This window comes from Amblyraja radiata, chromosome 20 (genome assembly GCF_010909765.2).
Source record: "Amblyraja radiata isolate CabotCenter1 chromosome 20, sAmbRad1.1.pri, whole genome shotgun sequence".
Classification (NCBI taxonomy): Eukaryota; Metazoa; Chordata; class Chondrichthyes; order Rajiformes; family Rajidae; genus Amblyraja; species Amblyraja radiata.
This window is the reverse complement of record NC_045975.1, coordinates 2,590,530-2,606,112: the sequence shown is the minus strand read 5'-3', so window position 1 is coordinate 2,606,112 and position 15,583 is coordinate 2,590,530. Positions and strand designations below refer to the sequence as shown.

Genomic DNA, 15,583 nt, shown 5'->3' with positions numbered 1-15,583 from the left:
CGCACCAGCATCAACACGATCAGTTGCAACCACATCAGCAGCAGCCGCGCGCTCCGGGCCAGCCTGGCAACCGTCGCCGTGGCAACCGGCGGCCCCGGCAACGGCGGCCGGGGAGCGGGCGGGCTGCGAGCGGTCGCCATGGCAACGGCGGCGGGGACGAGGAGGAGGAGACGGCAGGAGGAGAAGAGGCGGGAGAACGCCGGCGCCATCATTCCCCTGGCCGGGAGGAGGAGGAGGAGGAGGAGGAGGAGCGGCGGCCACGACCACGACGGCGGCGGCAACAACGACGAGGAGGAGAGGCGCGTCTCCGCCGCCCTCACCTGGACATGGAGGGCGAGGAGGAGACGACGCCGCCGCCATCATCTCCTCCTCCTCCATCGTCGACGACGACTGCTTCTTCCTCCCCCTCGATCACCTCAGCATCGTCGTCGTCGTCGCGCCGCCAATACTCGGTGTACAGCGAGAGGGTGGTGATCAACGTGTCGGGGCTCAGGTTCGAGACGAGGAGCCAGACGCTGGAGCATTTCCCCGACACACTGCTGGGCGACCCGGCCCGCAGGATGCGCCACTTCGACCCGCTGAGGAACGAGTACTTCTTCGACAGGAACCGCCCCAGCTTCGACGCCATCCTCTACTACTACCAGTCGGGCGGGCGCCTCAAGAGACCCGCCAACGTGCCCTTCGACATCTTCTGCGAGGAGGTGAAGTTCTACGAGCTGGGGGACGAGGCGGTGCTGAGGTTCCGCGAGGAGGAAGGCTTCATCAAGGAGCAGGACAAGCCGCTGCCCCGCGACGAGTTCAAGCGCCAGATCTGGCTGCTCTTCGAGTACCCCGAGAGCTCCAGCCCGGCCAGAGGCATCGCCATCGTCTCCGTCCTGGTCATCCTCATCTCCATCGTCATCTTCTGCCTGGAGACCTTGCCCGAGTTCAGGGACGAGCGCGACTTCATGCCCGCCTCACGGGCGGGGGCGGATAACGGGTCCTCCCGTCCCTCTCCTTCTCCTTCTCCTTCTTCTTCTTCTACCACCACGTCTTCCTCCTCCTCCACCATCACCACCACCACCACCTCCTCCTCCTCCTCCTCTTCTTCAGTGTCCACCTTCAGCGACCCCTTCTTCATCGTGGAGACGGTCTGCATCATCTGGTTCTCCTTCGAGTTGCTGGTGCGCTTCTTCGCATGCCCTAGCAAGCCGGGCTTCTTCAAGAACATCATGAACATCATCGACATCGTCTCCATCCTGCCTTACTTCATCACCCTGGGCACCGAGTTGGCCAATGTGCAAGGGGGCAACGGGCAGCAAGCCACGTCCTTCGCCATCCTCAGGACCATCCGCCTGGTGCGGGTCTTCCGCATCTTCAAGCTGTCTCGCCACTCCAAGGGCTTGCAGATCCTGGGCCAGACGCTGAGGGCCAGCATGAGGGAGCTGGGCTTGCTCATCTTCTTCCTCTTCATCGGGGTCATCTTGTTCTCCAGCGCCGTGTACTTCGCCGAGGCCGACGACCCCAAGTCACATTTCACCAGCATCCCGGACGCTTTCTGGTGGGCTGTGGTCACCATGACCACGGTGGGCTATGGGGACATGAAGCCCATCACGGTGGGGGGCAAGATCGTGGGCTCCCTCTGCGCCATCGCCGGGGTGCTGACCATCGCGCTGCCCGTGCCGGTCATCGTTTCCAACTTCAACTACTTCTACCACCGGGAGACGGAGAACGATGAGCAGTCTCAAGTGTCTCAGTCCTGTGCCCTCCCTTACCTCACTTCCTCTTTCTTGAAAAAGTTCCGCAGTTCTTCCTCTTTAGGCAACAAGTCCGAATACTTGGAGATGGAGGAGGGCTTGAAAGAATCTCTGTGCACAACGCAGCAATCTAAAGACAATGGCACAGAGACAGTCAAACATAATTCCGTCAATCTCAATGCAGTGGAGACTGATGTTTGAAGCGACAACTCGTATTATGTTTACACCAGTGCCAGTTGACTCGCCGTGTTCGCTCGTTCACTGCTTAACCGGCACGCAGAAAAACACAGTGTTCTAAAGATAACGGGAGAGGTTCAGCCCTTATAAACAAAGCAAAACATCAGAGAAAATCGCGATGGCTGGAGTTTGCAAGCAGAAGAAATTCTAAAACTGTGTCAGCGCTCTTGGATGGAAAAGCCTTGCACTGCATACACATTGGAGACCAGACGAAAAACGTTTGTAGTTTCCGGTGTTCCTTGGACACCTGCGGCAGTCAGATTCTTGAATTCAAATGCAGTACACAAACAAACCTCCATATTTTACATGGGAATGTTGCTCATTTTGCACTGCACTTTCCTGGTGATATGTTGAACTGAATATCATTAGTCATGCTCTTTTTAGATATCCAAGTGAAATTATGCATCATTGTAATATCAAAAGTGCTGTTTAATTGTTTGAACCAATAGTTAAAATGAGTTTTTATTTGAATGAGTTAACCTATATTTTACTCCAATCCTTCTGTTGGTGTTTCCCCTTAAAATGATCAGAATTGAACGTTCTTTTAAAAGGAGCCAAAGCTGAAATGTACTTATTATGGTAGGTTTATATCGGAGTTTTTGAATAACCTGAGCACAGCATTAACTATGAACTGCAAACTTTACACAAGTGAGCCAATGTACAGCCAATACCTACATGGAAACAGAATCACCCTGAAGTTTATGCTTATGTGGACATGAATGTCATGGCATTCTTATGCTGCAAATTTCTGTGACTTAATAACTGATGACAGGGTCGGATCAACACACATACACTCAAGCACCAGAAAATCAAGTTAAATGCTTCAACAAAAGTTGTGGACCAGGAATATCACACTGCCTTGACGATTGGAAGACAACACTGAGAATGAATGAAGCTCTGCTTCTGGGTAACACAGTTGTCAAGACCAGCTGGATGTTGGCTCATGTTATTTTTGAAATAATTCATGTAGAACGTGCTGAGAAAGAGTTATACACACAACTCCCATGTGAATCCCAATTTTTCAACAAATAAAAACATGTAGGATTAACATCCAGCTGTGATTAGTAAGAAGATTACTGATTAAAGAAAGTACCTAAATAAGTAAGCAGTCTGACATGTGGTTGTAGCTTATGGCAGAATAACCCTGCATAGAAATCAGCTTTTTTTCCCCACTCTGCCTGTCGAAAGCTGTGAACCTTTGGAGACGTGCAGTTAGTCCACTTTTTAACTACTGTGAAATCTTGTCAGTGACACAAATTGCTTGACAATCATTGGAGACGACTTAATACCACATTCACCAATTAAATCACAAATGAGTCTGCTGAAGAATGAAGGTTGTACAACGAGGTTATAATTATATGAACTGCACTTTCTGAAATGTTGTTTTACAGCAACAAATATAACTTCAATTCAGCCAGATGTGCAGAGCTTCACTTCTGCTAAGGATAAAATAATAAGCAGTGAATCATTGCTACATTTTCGAGTTTGTTTGAACTAGACGATTTCAGTTGCACTTTGAGAACAAATAATAATTGATGAAACGAACGTTTATGTTTGCACACATATTGAATGATGGCTTTGAGGGTTTTCTGCCTGAAATGCAAGATATCTAATGCAACACGAACGCCTGAATACGGTCAGTCATCCCGAAAGACGTTTATTGTGGGATATGTCCTGTGAATTAATGATCCTCCTCTAAACGAGATCTTCCAAATGGTGGAGCAACAAACCAGCAAAGGACTTTTAAGGTATGAAAGGGTTTTTATTCTTCATCTTCACAGCAGCTTTATGCGATGAATAGTGAAAGATTGTTCATAAATTCCAGTGGCTCTAGTGGGTTGTAGTCGTGGATTTAAGTGGCAGACAGTTGGCGATGAGCGCTTCCTGTCTAATGTGTACCAGGCACATGGCGCAGTAGAAGATCCCAGTGTTCCCTGATTCAGGAAATCAGTTTGCTTGTGTAAAATGGTTTAAACTATCTTTTCCACACAAACAAATAAGGTTAATTATTCTTTTTTTTTTGTTAAAAGACTAATGTTACAGGATTCACATAATCTGATAGTCTGTTTGAACTAATACATTTTGAGAAATTCAAGCACAAAAAAAATCAATTTGCTAATAATTTTCCGTGGCCTTATAAGCCATTCAGTTGATTTATGCAAAGGTTGTAAATTTGTGTATAGACTGCAGTGAGCTTTTGGTGTTTTGACTATGATGATACGAAGCTGGGTGTGGATTGTGAGTAGAATATGGATTTAGACAAAAAGGGCAGACACTCGGGGCTGAGTGGTGTGCACTTTCTTCCACAGCATTTCTTACGTTTTTTGCCAAATTGTTTAGCAATTAACCTTCAGCTGTGGAAATAACTTACCAAGTTATGAGGTGTTACCTACATGGTAGAGAAATTATTTATCTGCCTATACCTTGCTTCAATGTTTCTTCATGTGGGATATTGCTAAAATATTGTTTGTCATAGGTTGGATACCGTATTGAAAATCTTGTTTTGAGATGTTGCCATGTTTGCAGAAAGTAGCTTTTAAAATCCACTACTGCTTGTATAAAAGTATTAACTCATTCAGTATTTGGTGACAGAAGTCAGTGCTTCTAATTCAAATCTGCTGAGCAAGTATAATTGCTCTGAAATTTAAAGTAAAACACTGGTTATTATATAGATTAGATTATAGGTCAGTCCCATTGCAAACCTTTTGAAAATTGAAGATCAGCTAGTTCTAAACGTTTTGTAACTGATTTGTTATAATCTTTGACCATGAATGTAGAGTTCTGAAGAATGTTACTATTCCATGGGCATGCTGTTAAGTGACATACCAATGCCCATACTGTTATCCTTCAAGTTATTCTGTTTGTGTTATCTCACTGCCAACCTTTGGTCAACCAACTGAGGTTCTGTGGGACAATTTTCTTCATTGCATCAAGTTATCTTGGAAATATAAAGTTATGAACAGGCCCTTCGAGCATGCTCAACAGCAGGTACAGCAAGCAGTGAAGAAAGCTAATGGAATGTTGGCCTTCATAACAAGAGGATTTCAGTATAGGCGTAAAGAGGTTCTTCTGCAGTTGTATAGGGCTCTGGTAAGACCGCATCTGGAGTATTGTGTACAGTTTTGGTCTCCTAATTTGAGGAAGGACATCCTTGTGATTGAGGCAGTGCAGCATAGGTTCACGAGATTGATCCCTGACATGGCGGGACTGTCATATGAGGAAAGATTGAAAAGACTAGGCTTGTATTCACTGGAGTTTAGAAGGATGAGGGAGAATCTTATAGAAACATAGAAAATTATAAAAGGACTGGACAAGCTAGATGCAGGAAAAATGTTCCCAATGTTGGGCGAGTCCAGGACCAGGGCCCACAGTCTTAGAATAAAGGGGAGGCCATTTAAGACTCAGGTGATAAAAAACTTTTTCACCCAGTGAGTTGTGAATTTGTGGAATTCCCTGCCACAGAGGGCAGTGGAGGCCAAATCACTGGATGGATTTAAGAGAGAGTTAGATAGAGCTCTAGGGGCTAGTGGAATCAAGGGATATGGGGAGAAGGCAGGCACGTGTTATAGATTGGGGACGATCAGGCATGATCACAATGAATGGCGGTGCTAGCTCGAAGGGCCGAATGGCCTCCTGCACCTATTTTCTATGTTTCTAACTGTTTCGTAGGATCATTCAAGGCTGATCATCCCAATTCTGCAGTCTATTTATGCGGTCGACTCATATCCTTTAATGTTGAATATTAAGACACATTTTGAAAATGACCAGCATAGTCAAGCAGCATGGAAACAGGCCCTTCCTAATGACATATCTGTTGAAAAGTTTTTTTTTAATGTTTTCTTTAGTCGTTTAGAGATACAGCGCGGAAACAGGCCCTTCGGCCCACCGAGTCCATGCCAACCAACGATCACCCCGTACACTAGCACTCTCCTACACACTGAGGACAATTTTACTGAACCCAATTAATCTACAAACTTGCACGTCTTTGGGATGTGGGAGGAAACTGTAGAAAATCCACGTGGTCACGGGGAGAATGTTAAAACTCTGTCCAGGCTGCACCTGTAGTCAGGATGGAACCCAGGTCTCTGGCGCTGTAAGGCAGCAACTCTACTGCTGCACCACTGTGCCGCCCTAAAGGAGGTGAATTGGGCAAAATATGGAACGCTTCATGAATTTGTGTGTCATCCTTGAGCAGGGGCCATGCTAATGTGTAGGAAAGAAGTGCAGATGCTGGTTTAAATCGAAGGTAGACACAAAATGCTGGAGTAACTCAGCGGGTCAGGCAGCATCTCTGGAGAGAAGGAATGGGTGACGTTTCGGGTCAAGACCCTTCTCTGTATCGTTCTAAATTTAGTATATGTACTGCCAAAGTGAGTTATCTTGGTTATGTTGTTATTGTACCTGCCTCGATTATGTCCTGTGACAACTTGTTCATTTATCACCTCCAGGTTCCCAATATATAATTCCCTTTCACCTTAAACCCATGGGTTCTTGTTATTGATTCCACTTCCCTGAGAAAAAGATTATTTTCATTGACCCTTTCTGTTCTCACATGATTTTATACACCTCTATAAGATCATACCTCAGCCTACTGTGTATCAATGAATAAAGTCCCAACTTCTCCCATTAGCTACGACCCTTGAATCCTGGCAGCATCCGTGTAAATCCTCTCCGCACTCTTTCCAGATCTATGGCATCTTTGGTATAGCAGTGATTACTCACAAGTGTGGTTTCACATATTCCAACTTCGACACTCACTTCCCTGACTGATGAAAGCCAGCACGCCGAAGGCCTTCTTCACCACCTAATCTACCTGTGATGCTACTTTCAGGGATCTATATAGTTGCACTCCTAGATTCCTCTGCTCTACGTCACCCTACCATACACTGGGAAAGTACTGCCCTGGTTTGACTTCCCAAAATGCACCACATAATACTTATCTGAGTTAAACTCCATTAGCCTTTCTTGGGCCCACTTGCCCAGCTGATCAAGATCCCGCTGTAATACTTGAGAACCAATGCCACAGACTACTTTACTACCCATTTTAGTGTAATCTGCAAAATAATCCATCATGCCGCGCACATTCTCAACCAAATCATTGATACCAGCAATTCATCTATTATTTGTGGAGCAACTTACTTAAGTAACTAGGATGTAGTTAATCAGGCCCTGGGGATTTGTCAGCCTTCAGTTCCATAGTCAATACAATTTTCCTTCTGAAGCTGAATTGAATCAGTTTCTATTTCGCATTAACCCCCCATGTTTCTCAACATCTCTGGAACATTATTTGTGTCCCCGTTTATGAAGGCAGACTAAGGTATGTATATAATTCATCTGGCATTTCTTTATTTCTCATTACAACATTTGCCTTCACTAATCCTTTTCTCTTCACTATCAATATAAGTATTTATGGTCACGTTTATGTTCTTTCCAAGCTTACCATCATACTCTACTTTTAAATCTTTAATCAATCCCTTTGTTCTCATTTACTGAGCTCTAAACTGCTTCCAGTCCACAGGTTTGATGATTTTTCTGAATAGTTTGTTTCTCATCTCCTTAGGCTAATATGATTCCTAATTTTCTTTGTAAACCATGGCTGAGCAACCTTCCTGTTTTATGTTTGTGCCAGACAGAAATAACAATTGTTGTACCTCAACAATGCACTCTCTAAGTGTTAGCATTGCACAACCACCATCATTTACTTCTAAGTAAATTTCCCCAGTGTATCTTGGCTAACTGGATATTATTCTTTATTCAGATTCAGAAGGTAAATCTCACAAGGAACTCTCACAATCTCAATCAGAACGAAAAACTCTCATGTTATGTTAATTAATGCTTTCTCATTACACAATAGAAATTCTAGGATGGCGTGTGCTCTAGCTGACTCATTGATGCTTTAGTCTAATAAAGTACCAAACGCACTCTAGAAAATCCTCCTTCCTGTACATTATTACTGGTTTTTCTCATCTATATGTAGACTAAAGTCACCCATAATCTGTACTTAACACATGTATCATTAATTTCCTACTTCATCTCTTACTCTTTGTGGGGAGAGACGTCTACCAATGTTTTCTTCCTCTCTATGTTTCTTACTTCCAGAGGCCATATCACGATGCCCTAACCCAATATCCTGCCCTCTTTCCCCCCCTCCCCTCCCCCCATCATTTTAGTTTAGTTTAGATATACAGCATGGAAACAGGCCCTTTGGCTCACCGAGCCTATGCTGACCATCGATCACCCATTCACATTAGCCCCATGTTATCCCACTTTCTCATCCACTTCGTATACGCTAGAGACAATTTACAGAGATCAATTAACCTCCAAACCCACTCGTCTCTGGGGTGCAGAGAAGATTCACGAGGATGTAAATTTAGTGCTTGAGTTGTAAGGAGAGACCGGTTCGGCTGGGACTTGGATCTCCTGAAGCAAAGGAGGTTGAAGGGTAATCCTATGGTGATATATAAACATATGGGAGGTGTAGATAAGGTAGATGCTCAGAGTATTGGCCACGTTGGGGGATTTTTTCATATAGAGTGTGGTGGGTATATGGAATGAGATGGGTACAATTATAATGTTTAAAAGACTTGCAGACAGGTACATTGATAGATACAGTTTTGATGTTTATGAGCCAAAAGCAGACATATGGGACCAGGTCAGATAGATAACTTAGTTGGCATGCATGAGTTGAACCAAATATATAATATCTCTCTGACTCTATTCTGCATCGGGACAAAGGATACAGGTACACTTCTCAGTAGTGCGCTTGAATTTATTTGGCTGTGATAGTACAATATGAAGATATACAGTATGTAATATACAGCGCATTCAGAAAGTATTCAGACCCCTTCACTTTTTCCACATTTTGTTACGTCACAGCCTTATTCCAAAATTGATTACATTCTTTTTTTTATCATCAATCTACACACAATACCCCATAATATAAAAACGAAAACAGGCGTTTAGAAATTTTTGCAAAATAATTAAAAAGAAATAACTGAAATATCACATTTACATAAGTATTCAGACCCATTACTCTGTACTTTGTTGTGGCACCTTTGGCAGCGATTACAGCCTCAAGTCTTCTTGGGTATGATGCTACAAGCTTGGCACACCTGTATTTGGGTAATTTCTCCCATTCTTCTCTGCAGATCCTCTCAAGCTCTGTCAGGTTGGATGGGGAGCGTCGATGCATAGCTATCCCTCCAGAGATGTTCCATCGGGTTCAAGTCTGGGCTCTGGCTGGGCTACTCAAGGACATTCACAGACTTGTCACAAAGCCACTCCTGCATTTTCTTGGCTGTGTGCTTAGGGTCATTGTCCTGTTGCAAGGTGAACCTCTGCCCCAGTCCGAGGTCCAGAATGCTCTGGAGCAGGTTTTCATCAAGGATCTCTCTGTACTTTGCTCAGTTCATCTTTCCCTCAATCCTGACTAGTCTCCCAGTTCCTGCCATTGAAAAACATCCCCACAGCATGATGCTGCCACCACCATGCTTCGCAGTAGGTATGGTATTGGCCAGGTGATGAGCGGTGCCTGGTTTCCTCTAGACATGAAGCTTGATATTCAGGCCAAAGAGTTCAATCTTGGTTTCATCAGACCAGAGAACCTTGTTTCTCATGGTCTGAAAGTCCTTAGGTGCCTTTTGGCAAACTCCAAGCGGGCTGTTGTGTACCTTTTACTGAGGAGTGGCTTCCGTCTGGCCACTCTGCCATAAAGGCCTGATTGGTGCTGCAGATATAGTTTCCTTCCGGAAGATTCTCCCCTCTCCACAGAGGAACTTTGGAAGAGCTCCAAAGTTAGTCACTCTGACAGAGTGACCATCGGGTTCTTGGTCACCTCCCTGACCAAGGCCCTTCTCCTCCGATTGCTCAGTTTGGCCGGGCGGCCAGCTCTAGGAAGAGTCCTGGTGGTTCTAAAGTTCTTCCATTTAAGAATGACGGAGGCCACTATGCTCTTCGGGACCTACAATGCTGCAGAAATTGTTTTCATCTTCATGGCTTGGTTTTTGCTCTGACACGCACTGTGAACGGTGGAACCTTATATAAACAGGTGTGTGCCTTTCCAAATCATGTCCAATCAATTTAATTTACCACTGGTGGACTCCAATCAAGTTGTAGAAACACCTCAAGGATAATCAATGGAAACAGGATGAACCTACGCTCAATTTTGAGGTTCATAACAAAGGGTCTGAATACATATGTAAATGTGATATTTCTGTCATTTCTTTTTAATTACTTTTAAACATCTCTAAACATCTGTTTTCGCTTCTTCATTCTGGGGTATTGTGTGTAGATTGATGAAAAAATAATAATTTAATCCATTTTAAAATAAGACTAATGTAACAAAATGGATAAAGTGGTCTGAACACTTTCTGAATGCACTGTACATGCTGCTTTATGGTTTGTCAGTTTTTCATAGATTTTACAGTGCTAATACTGATATTTTATATGTTAAATTCATTGTGGTAACCTTGCATTTCTGTATGCCAGCAATCTTGAGTTTTTTATAATGTTCTTCTTGTGCACAAATAGAAAAAAGTGTGTTATTTTTTATTACTTTGCATATTTGCAATACATTCATGAGTTTACCATCATGGGCAGGCAGAATTTCTTTATAATTGAACCTGCATAAAATTTCTTCCAGCCTTCCTCTGCCCATATCAGATGTCATGTTGTAAGTTTTGCCATCATTCATTTTCAGAGATATTGTCTTTTGCATGTGGCTTTCATGTCTAACTTTGATCATTACAGAATTTTTTTAATTATAAATGGATCTTTTCTTGCTAATACTGTTTCCAAAATACACAGTTATATTTTTTTATTTGGAGTAACTCCCCTCAGTAACGTTCCATAAGGCTCAAGTCAGATTAAGGTTTACAAATTGTTTTGATGTCAGGAAAGATTACTCAACTATGTTCCTTGCTTTGCCAGGGGAAACGTGTGCAATTTATTGTTTTCTTTAGTTGTGGGGCCCTGTGCTAGACCGCACTGAAGATCAGCTTCCTCTGCCTAAATTATGGGGAGTCTCAGCAATTTCATGCTCTGCAGTTGGACTTTGTTGGCATAGATGTATCGGAAACCCATTGGAATAGTATGTGCTAAATACCCAAACTAGCTTGGATTAAGCAGCAAGATTTGGCTCATTAACCAAAGTTTGAGACAGAGATTTAGCCCTAATTCTCCAACTACTGTAGGACCTATATAACCAAACTTAAAATAAATTATGGTAGCAATTCTTACGATCAACAATTTTCAAGTTGAAATAATAGTGTGTGAGACAGCATGTTTACTGCTTCGAAGGAGCAAGATATATTTTTTGGTAGATACTGAACATAGTATTATTTCAACATGGGATCTATGCCAATCTATGCTAAACTTATTTTGTAGCTTTTTTTCTCTTTAGTTCTTCGATTAAAAATATTGCCACAGAGTTACTGATGGGTAGATTCAGATCCAAAGCAGATTCAGATTCAAAGCAGACTTTTGAAACCTGAAGAGAGAAATCAAGGCCAGAGAAAAGAGCAGCAATTTGGATGGTAACATTATGAGATGGAGAAGCAGTGAGTGTCATCTTAATCGTTGATGCATGAATAACAGTAAATCAACAGCAATATTATGTGACTCCAGTAATAATAATATATTTTATTATGACTATGAATGTAAAATAAGTTTTACAGGAGCATAAACAGAATTTGATGCTGGGCCATGAGGAAATGTTAGGGCAAATGAAAAAACATTTTACTTCGGAGTCACGTGAGTGACTACGTGAAGAACCCCGCCAGGACGCATGCGTGTCATATCGCTACACACATTGCGAAACAGTCAGGCGGGGTGGAACGACGTTCCCCCGCAGCGGCAGTTTTAAAAGCCGGAACCTGCAGGTAAGAGATACTCTGCGGTCTTTTGTGTTGTTCCCATACTGATTTACAGGTGGGGAGTCAATGGACAAGTCCAAGAAAACAACGAGGGCTGCGATAAAGCTGGCGGGGGAGGACCGCAAAGTTGCGGGCAGCCAGCAGCGGCCAGCGGCACATGAATCACCCGTAATGGGAACAGCTGTGCCCGACTTCGCCTCCGCACCGGCCAGATCCACTCCGAGGCCGGGTGGTAAGGCAAAACAAAAAACTAACAAAGTCGCTGACTCAGATGAGTCCGACTTAGAGCAGCCGCGAGCGGCCAGCGACCGTGAGCGCTGGAGCCGGATGGAGCGGTGTGTGGAGCAGTTGCTTCAACGTGACAGGCTCCGGGAGATGGAGTCTAGTCACTGTGGGCACTATGTAAAACCCACAGCAGCACCTCTTGTAGGGCTGCACAGTGCAGCTCCCTCGTCAGAGGGGAGTACTGGGGGTCAGTTCTGGGCTGATCCTGAAGAGGGGTTTGCAGAAGAGAAATCAAGTGTGCAAGGGGTGCAGGAACGTGAAAATCTACTGGACATGGTGTCCAACTTCATACAGCCAGACCAGACTGGCCAAAACCTGGAACAAAAACTAGCTGCCAGTATAGATTATATGTCCTTTAACCAGCTACAGGAACAGGCTGTATTGGACACCACGGCAAGACACTTGGCACCGGGTAACTGTATATCCCTGAATGTTCCTGTTGTAAATAATTGCATATGGAAACATATCGGAGCAGGAGTTAGAGGCATGGATGTCAAACTCCAAAAGGTACTAAAGCTCCTAACAGCGGGAATAACAGCTTTCGCCCGCACAGTAGATGAGAAGGACATGTCGCAGGACCAACAGGATGCACTGGCACTGCTTTGCAACACAAAACAGCACCCTTACGCACCCACCAGTAGAACAAGACAAACTGGTGAAAGCTCAAAGGTCCGGTACACCGAACATGAGTCTTTTTTAGGCCATGGCCCAGGCTGGCCTTTTTGGAAAATACGCAAACCTCCAACACCAACCCAACCACAAACCCAGACACCGGCGCCTCAACATCAACGAAGGATTTACAAAAAGAAGTAAACCTGCCACTGGTAATTATGGAGGTAGGTGGGTCTGGTTCCCTACAAATTGCAGGGAGCATGGAGGTTGGGGGGAGATTACACTTCTTTCTGGATGCATGGAGTATGTTAACTACCGACACTTATATTTTAAGCAGTATCAAGGGATGTACAATAGAATTTATACACAAATACATCCCTCCAGTTCAGCATGTACCGAACCGAATGTTCGTACTTTCAGGTAAAGACAAATCAGAAGCGCATGCTGAACTGGAACAGCTTTACGCAAAAGGGGTAATTGAAAAATCCCAACACGAATCGCTAGAATTCGTGTCCAATATCTTTACCAAAAACAAAAAGATGGTGGTTGTCGCATCATCATAGATTTGACCAAATTGAATACATTTGTACAATATATTCATTTTAAAATGGAAACCTTTGTTACTGCAAAACAATTGATTTCCAAAGGTTACTTCATGGCTAGCATCGATTTAAAAGATGCTTACTATTCAGTGCCTATACGAGGTGACCACAGATGTTACTTAAAATTCTGAAGAAGGGTTTCGGCCCGAAACGTCGCCTATTTCCTTCGCTCCATAGATGCTGCTGCACCCGCTGAGTTCCTCCAGCAATTTTGTGTACCTTACTTAAAATTCAACTGGATGGGACAGCACTGGCAGTATAGAGCGCTGCCAAATGGGTTAACATCAGCCCCCAGGCTGTTCACAAAAATTTTGAAACCAGCCCTAGCGTTTCTACGGAAACGAAAACACATGGTCATGGCATATCTAGATGACATATTTATTGTGGGCAAAACTTTGGAATTGGCCAAACAAACTGTAACAGCCACAAAACAGTTATTTGAAAAACTGGGGTTTATTATCCATCCAGTTAATCTAATTAACGCCTTCCACTACTATGGACTATTTGGGGTTCACCATTGACTCAGTTCACATGTCGGTGACTTTGCCAAAGGGAAAGGCTATAGACTTAATAGAGGCTTGCAATAACCTCATTGACATCAGTAAACCGTCCATCAGATTGGTAGCAAAAGTAATTGGCAAAATGGTGGCTGCTTTTCCAGCCACACAATTCGGACCTTTACATTACCAAAATTTACAGAGAGCAAAAATACGAGCACTCAAAATTAATGCTGGTCATTTTGACAGACCAATGAAGCTACCAATCAAAGCTATAATGGAACTAAAATGGTGGAAAGATAACATTCGGCTTTGTTTCAATCCAATCATTATCAGCAACCCTTCTATGGTGCTACAAACTGATGCCAGTGCACTTGGTTGGGGTGCCACCAATTCCATCTCCAGCTGTGGAGGTAGATGGACTGCACAGGAGGCATCATTATTACAAACACTGGGCATAAACTACCTGGAAATGTTGGGTGCATTCCATGGCCTAAAGTCATATTGTTCTGGGTTATATCACCAGCATGTTAGACTACAGATTGACAATACCACCGTGGTAGCATATATCAACCACATGGGTGGAAACAAATCGACATCATGTGACAATCTGGCTAATACAATTTGGCAATGGTGTATCCAGAGACATATTTGGATATCAGCTACTTACCTACCAGGTAAACTAAATTTAGTGGCAGACACCAGGTCACGCAAATTTAATGAAAACACCGAATGGATGTTGAATAAAAAAGTATTTGCTGATATTACAGCACGGTATGGAACACCAGATATTGATCTATTCGCATCCAGACTTAATCACCAGTTATCAAACTATGTTTCGTGGGAACCAGACCCTGGGGCAGCAGCGACAGATGCATTTTCGCTGCATTGGGGGAAATTGTTTATTTATGCATTCCCTCATTTCTGCCTCATCAGTCGGGTATTAAGGGGAAAAAAACAAGACTCTGCGTCTGGTATTTTGGTAGTACCCGATTGGCCTACTCAACCATGGTTCCCTGTGATACTCAACATGGTATTAGAACCATGTATCACCATCCCGAATAGACCAGATTTATTGGTTCATCCCGTAACAAGGGATAGCCACCCATGTCATAACTATATGAATTTATTAATTTGTAGAGTCTAAAAATACCTCTACTACAGCTGGGACTGACGGATCGAACAGTGAACATAATTTCGGCGGCCCACAGACAGTCCACCAAAAAACAGTATCTGGTCTATATCAGGAAATGGGAGATGTATTGTCACAGACACAGCATCACCTACAGATCAATGAACATCCCGTCTGTTCTGGAATTCCTGGCAGGCCTCCATTATGATGAGGGGCTCAGTTATAGTGCCATCAACTGCGCCAGAAGTGCCCTATCAACTTATCTATGGCAAGGAACAGAGCGTCATTCTGTTGGGACTCACCCCCTGGTAACAAAACTTATGAGGGGAATTTTTAATACCAATCCCCCAAGAACCAGGTACTCTCAAATATGGGATGTGAGTATTGTCCTGACGATGCTAAGGAATTGGTCTCCAGCAACAGCTCTGTCCCTACATAGACTGACACTGAAAACAGTCATGCTAATGGCTTTGGTCATGGCACAAAGGGTACAGTCGTTACATAAATTAAGACTGGACAACATGACTTCTTCATCTGGAAATATTACGTTTCATATTTATGAATTAGTTAAGCAGAACAGACAGGGATCAGCAGGCCTCAATATAGAATT

General features: G+C 43.7%; 1 protein-coding gene and 1 pseudogene across 2 annotated transcripts in view; one reads left to right on the top strand and one right to left on the bottom strand.

Annotated features, from left to right (window-relative positions):
- Positions 1–244: 244 nt before the first annotated feature.
- Positions 245–15,583, top strand: part of kcna4 (potassium voltage-gated channel subfamily A member 4) — a 49,929-nt gene continuing 34,590 nt past the window's right edge. For both annotated transcript variants that reach the window (XM_033038639.1, XM_033038640.1), the window contains exon 1: positions 245–3,721. In XM_033038639.1, the coding sequence (XP_032894530.1) occupies positions 327–1,937 (1,611 nt within the window). In that variant the 5' untranslated portion in view covers positions 245–326 and the 3' untranslated portion in view covers positions 1,938–3,721. The remainder of the gene's footprint in view (positions 3,722–15,583) is intronic.
- On the bottom strand, positions 6,124–6,347 carry LOC116984873 (annotated as a pseudogene).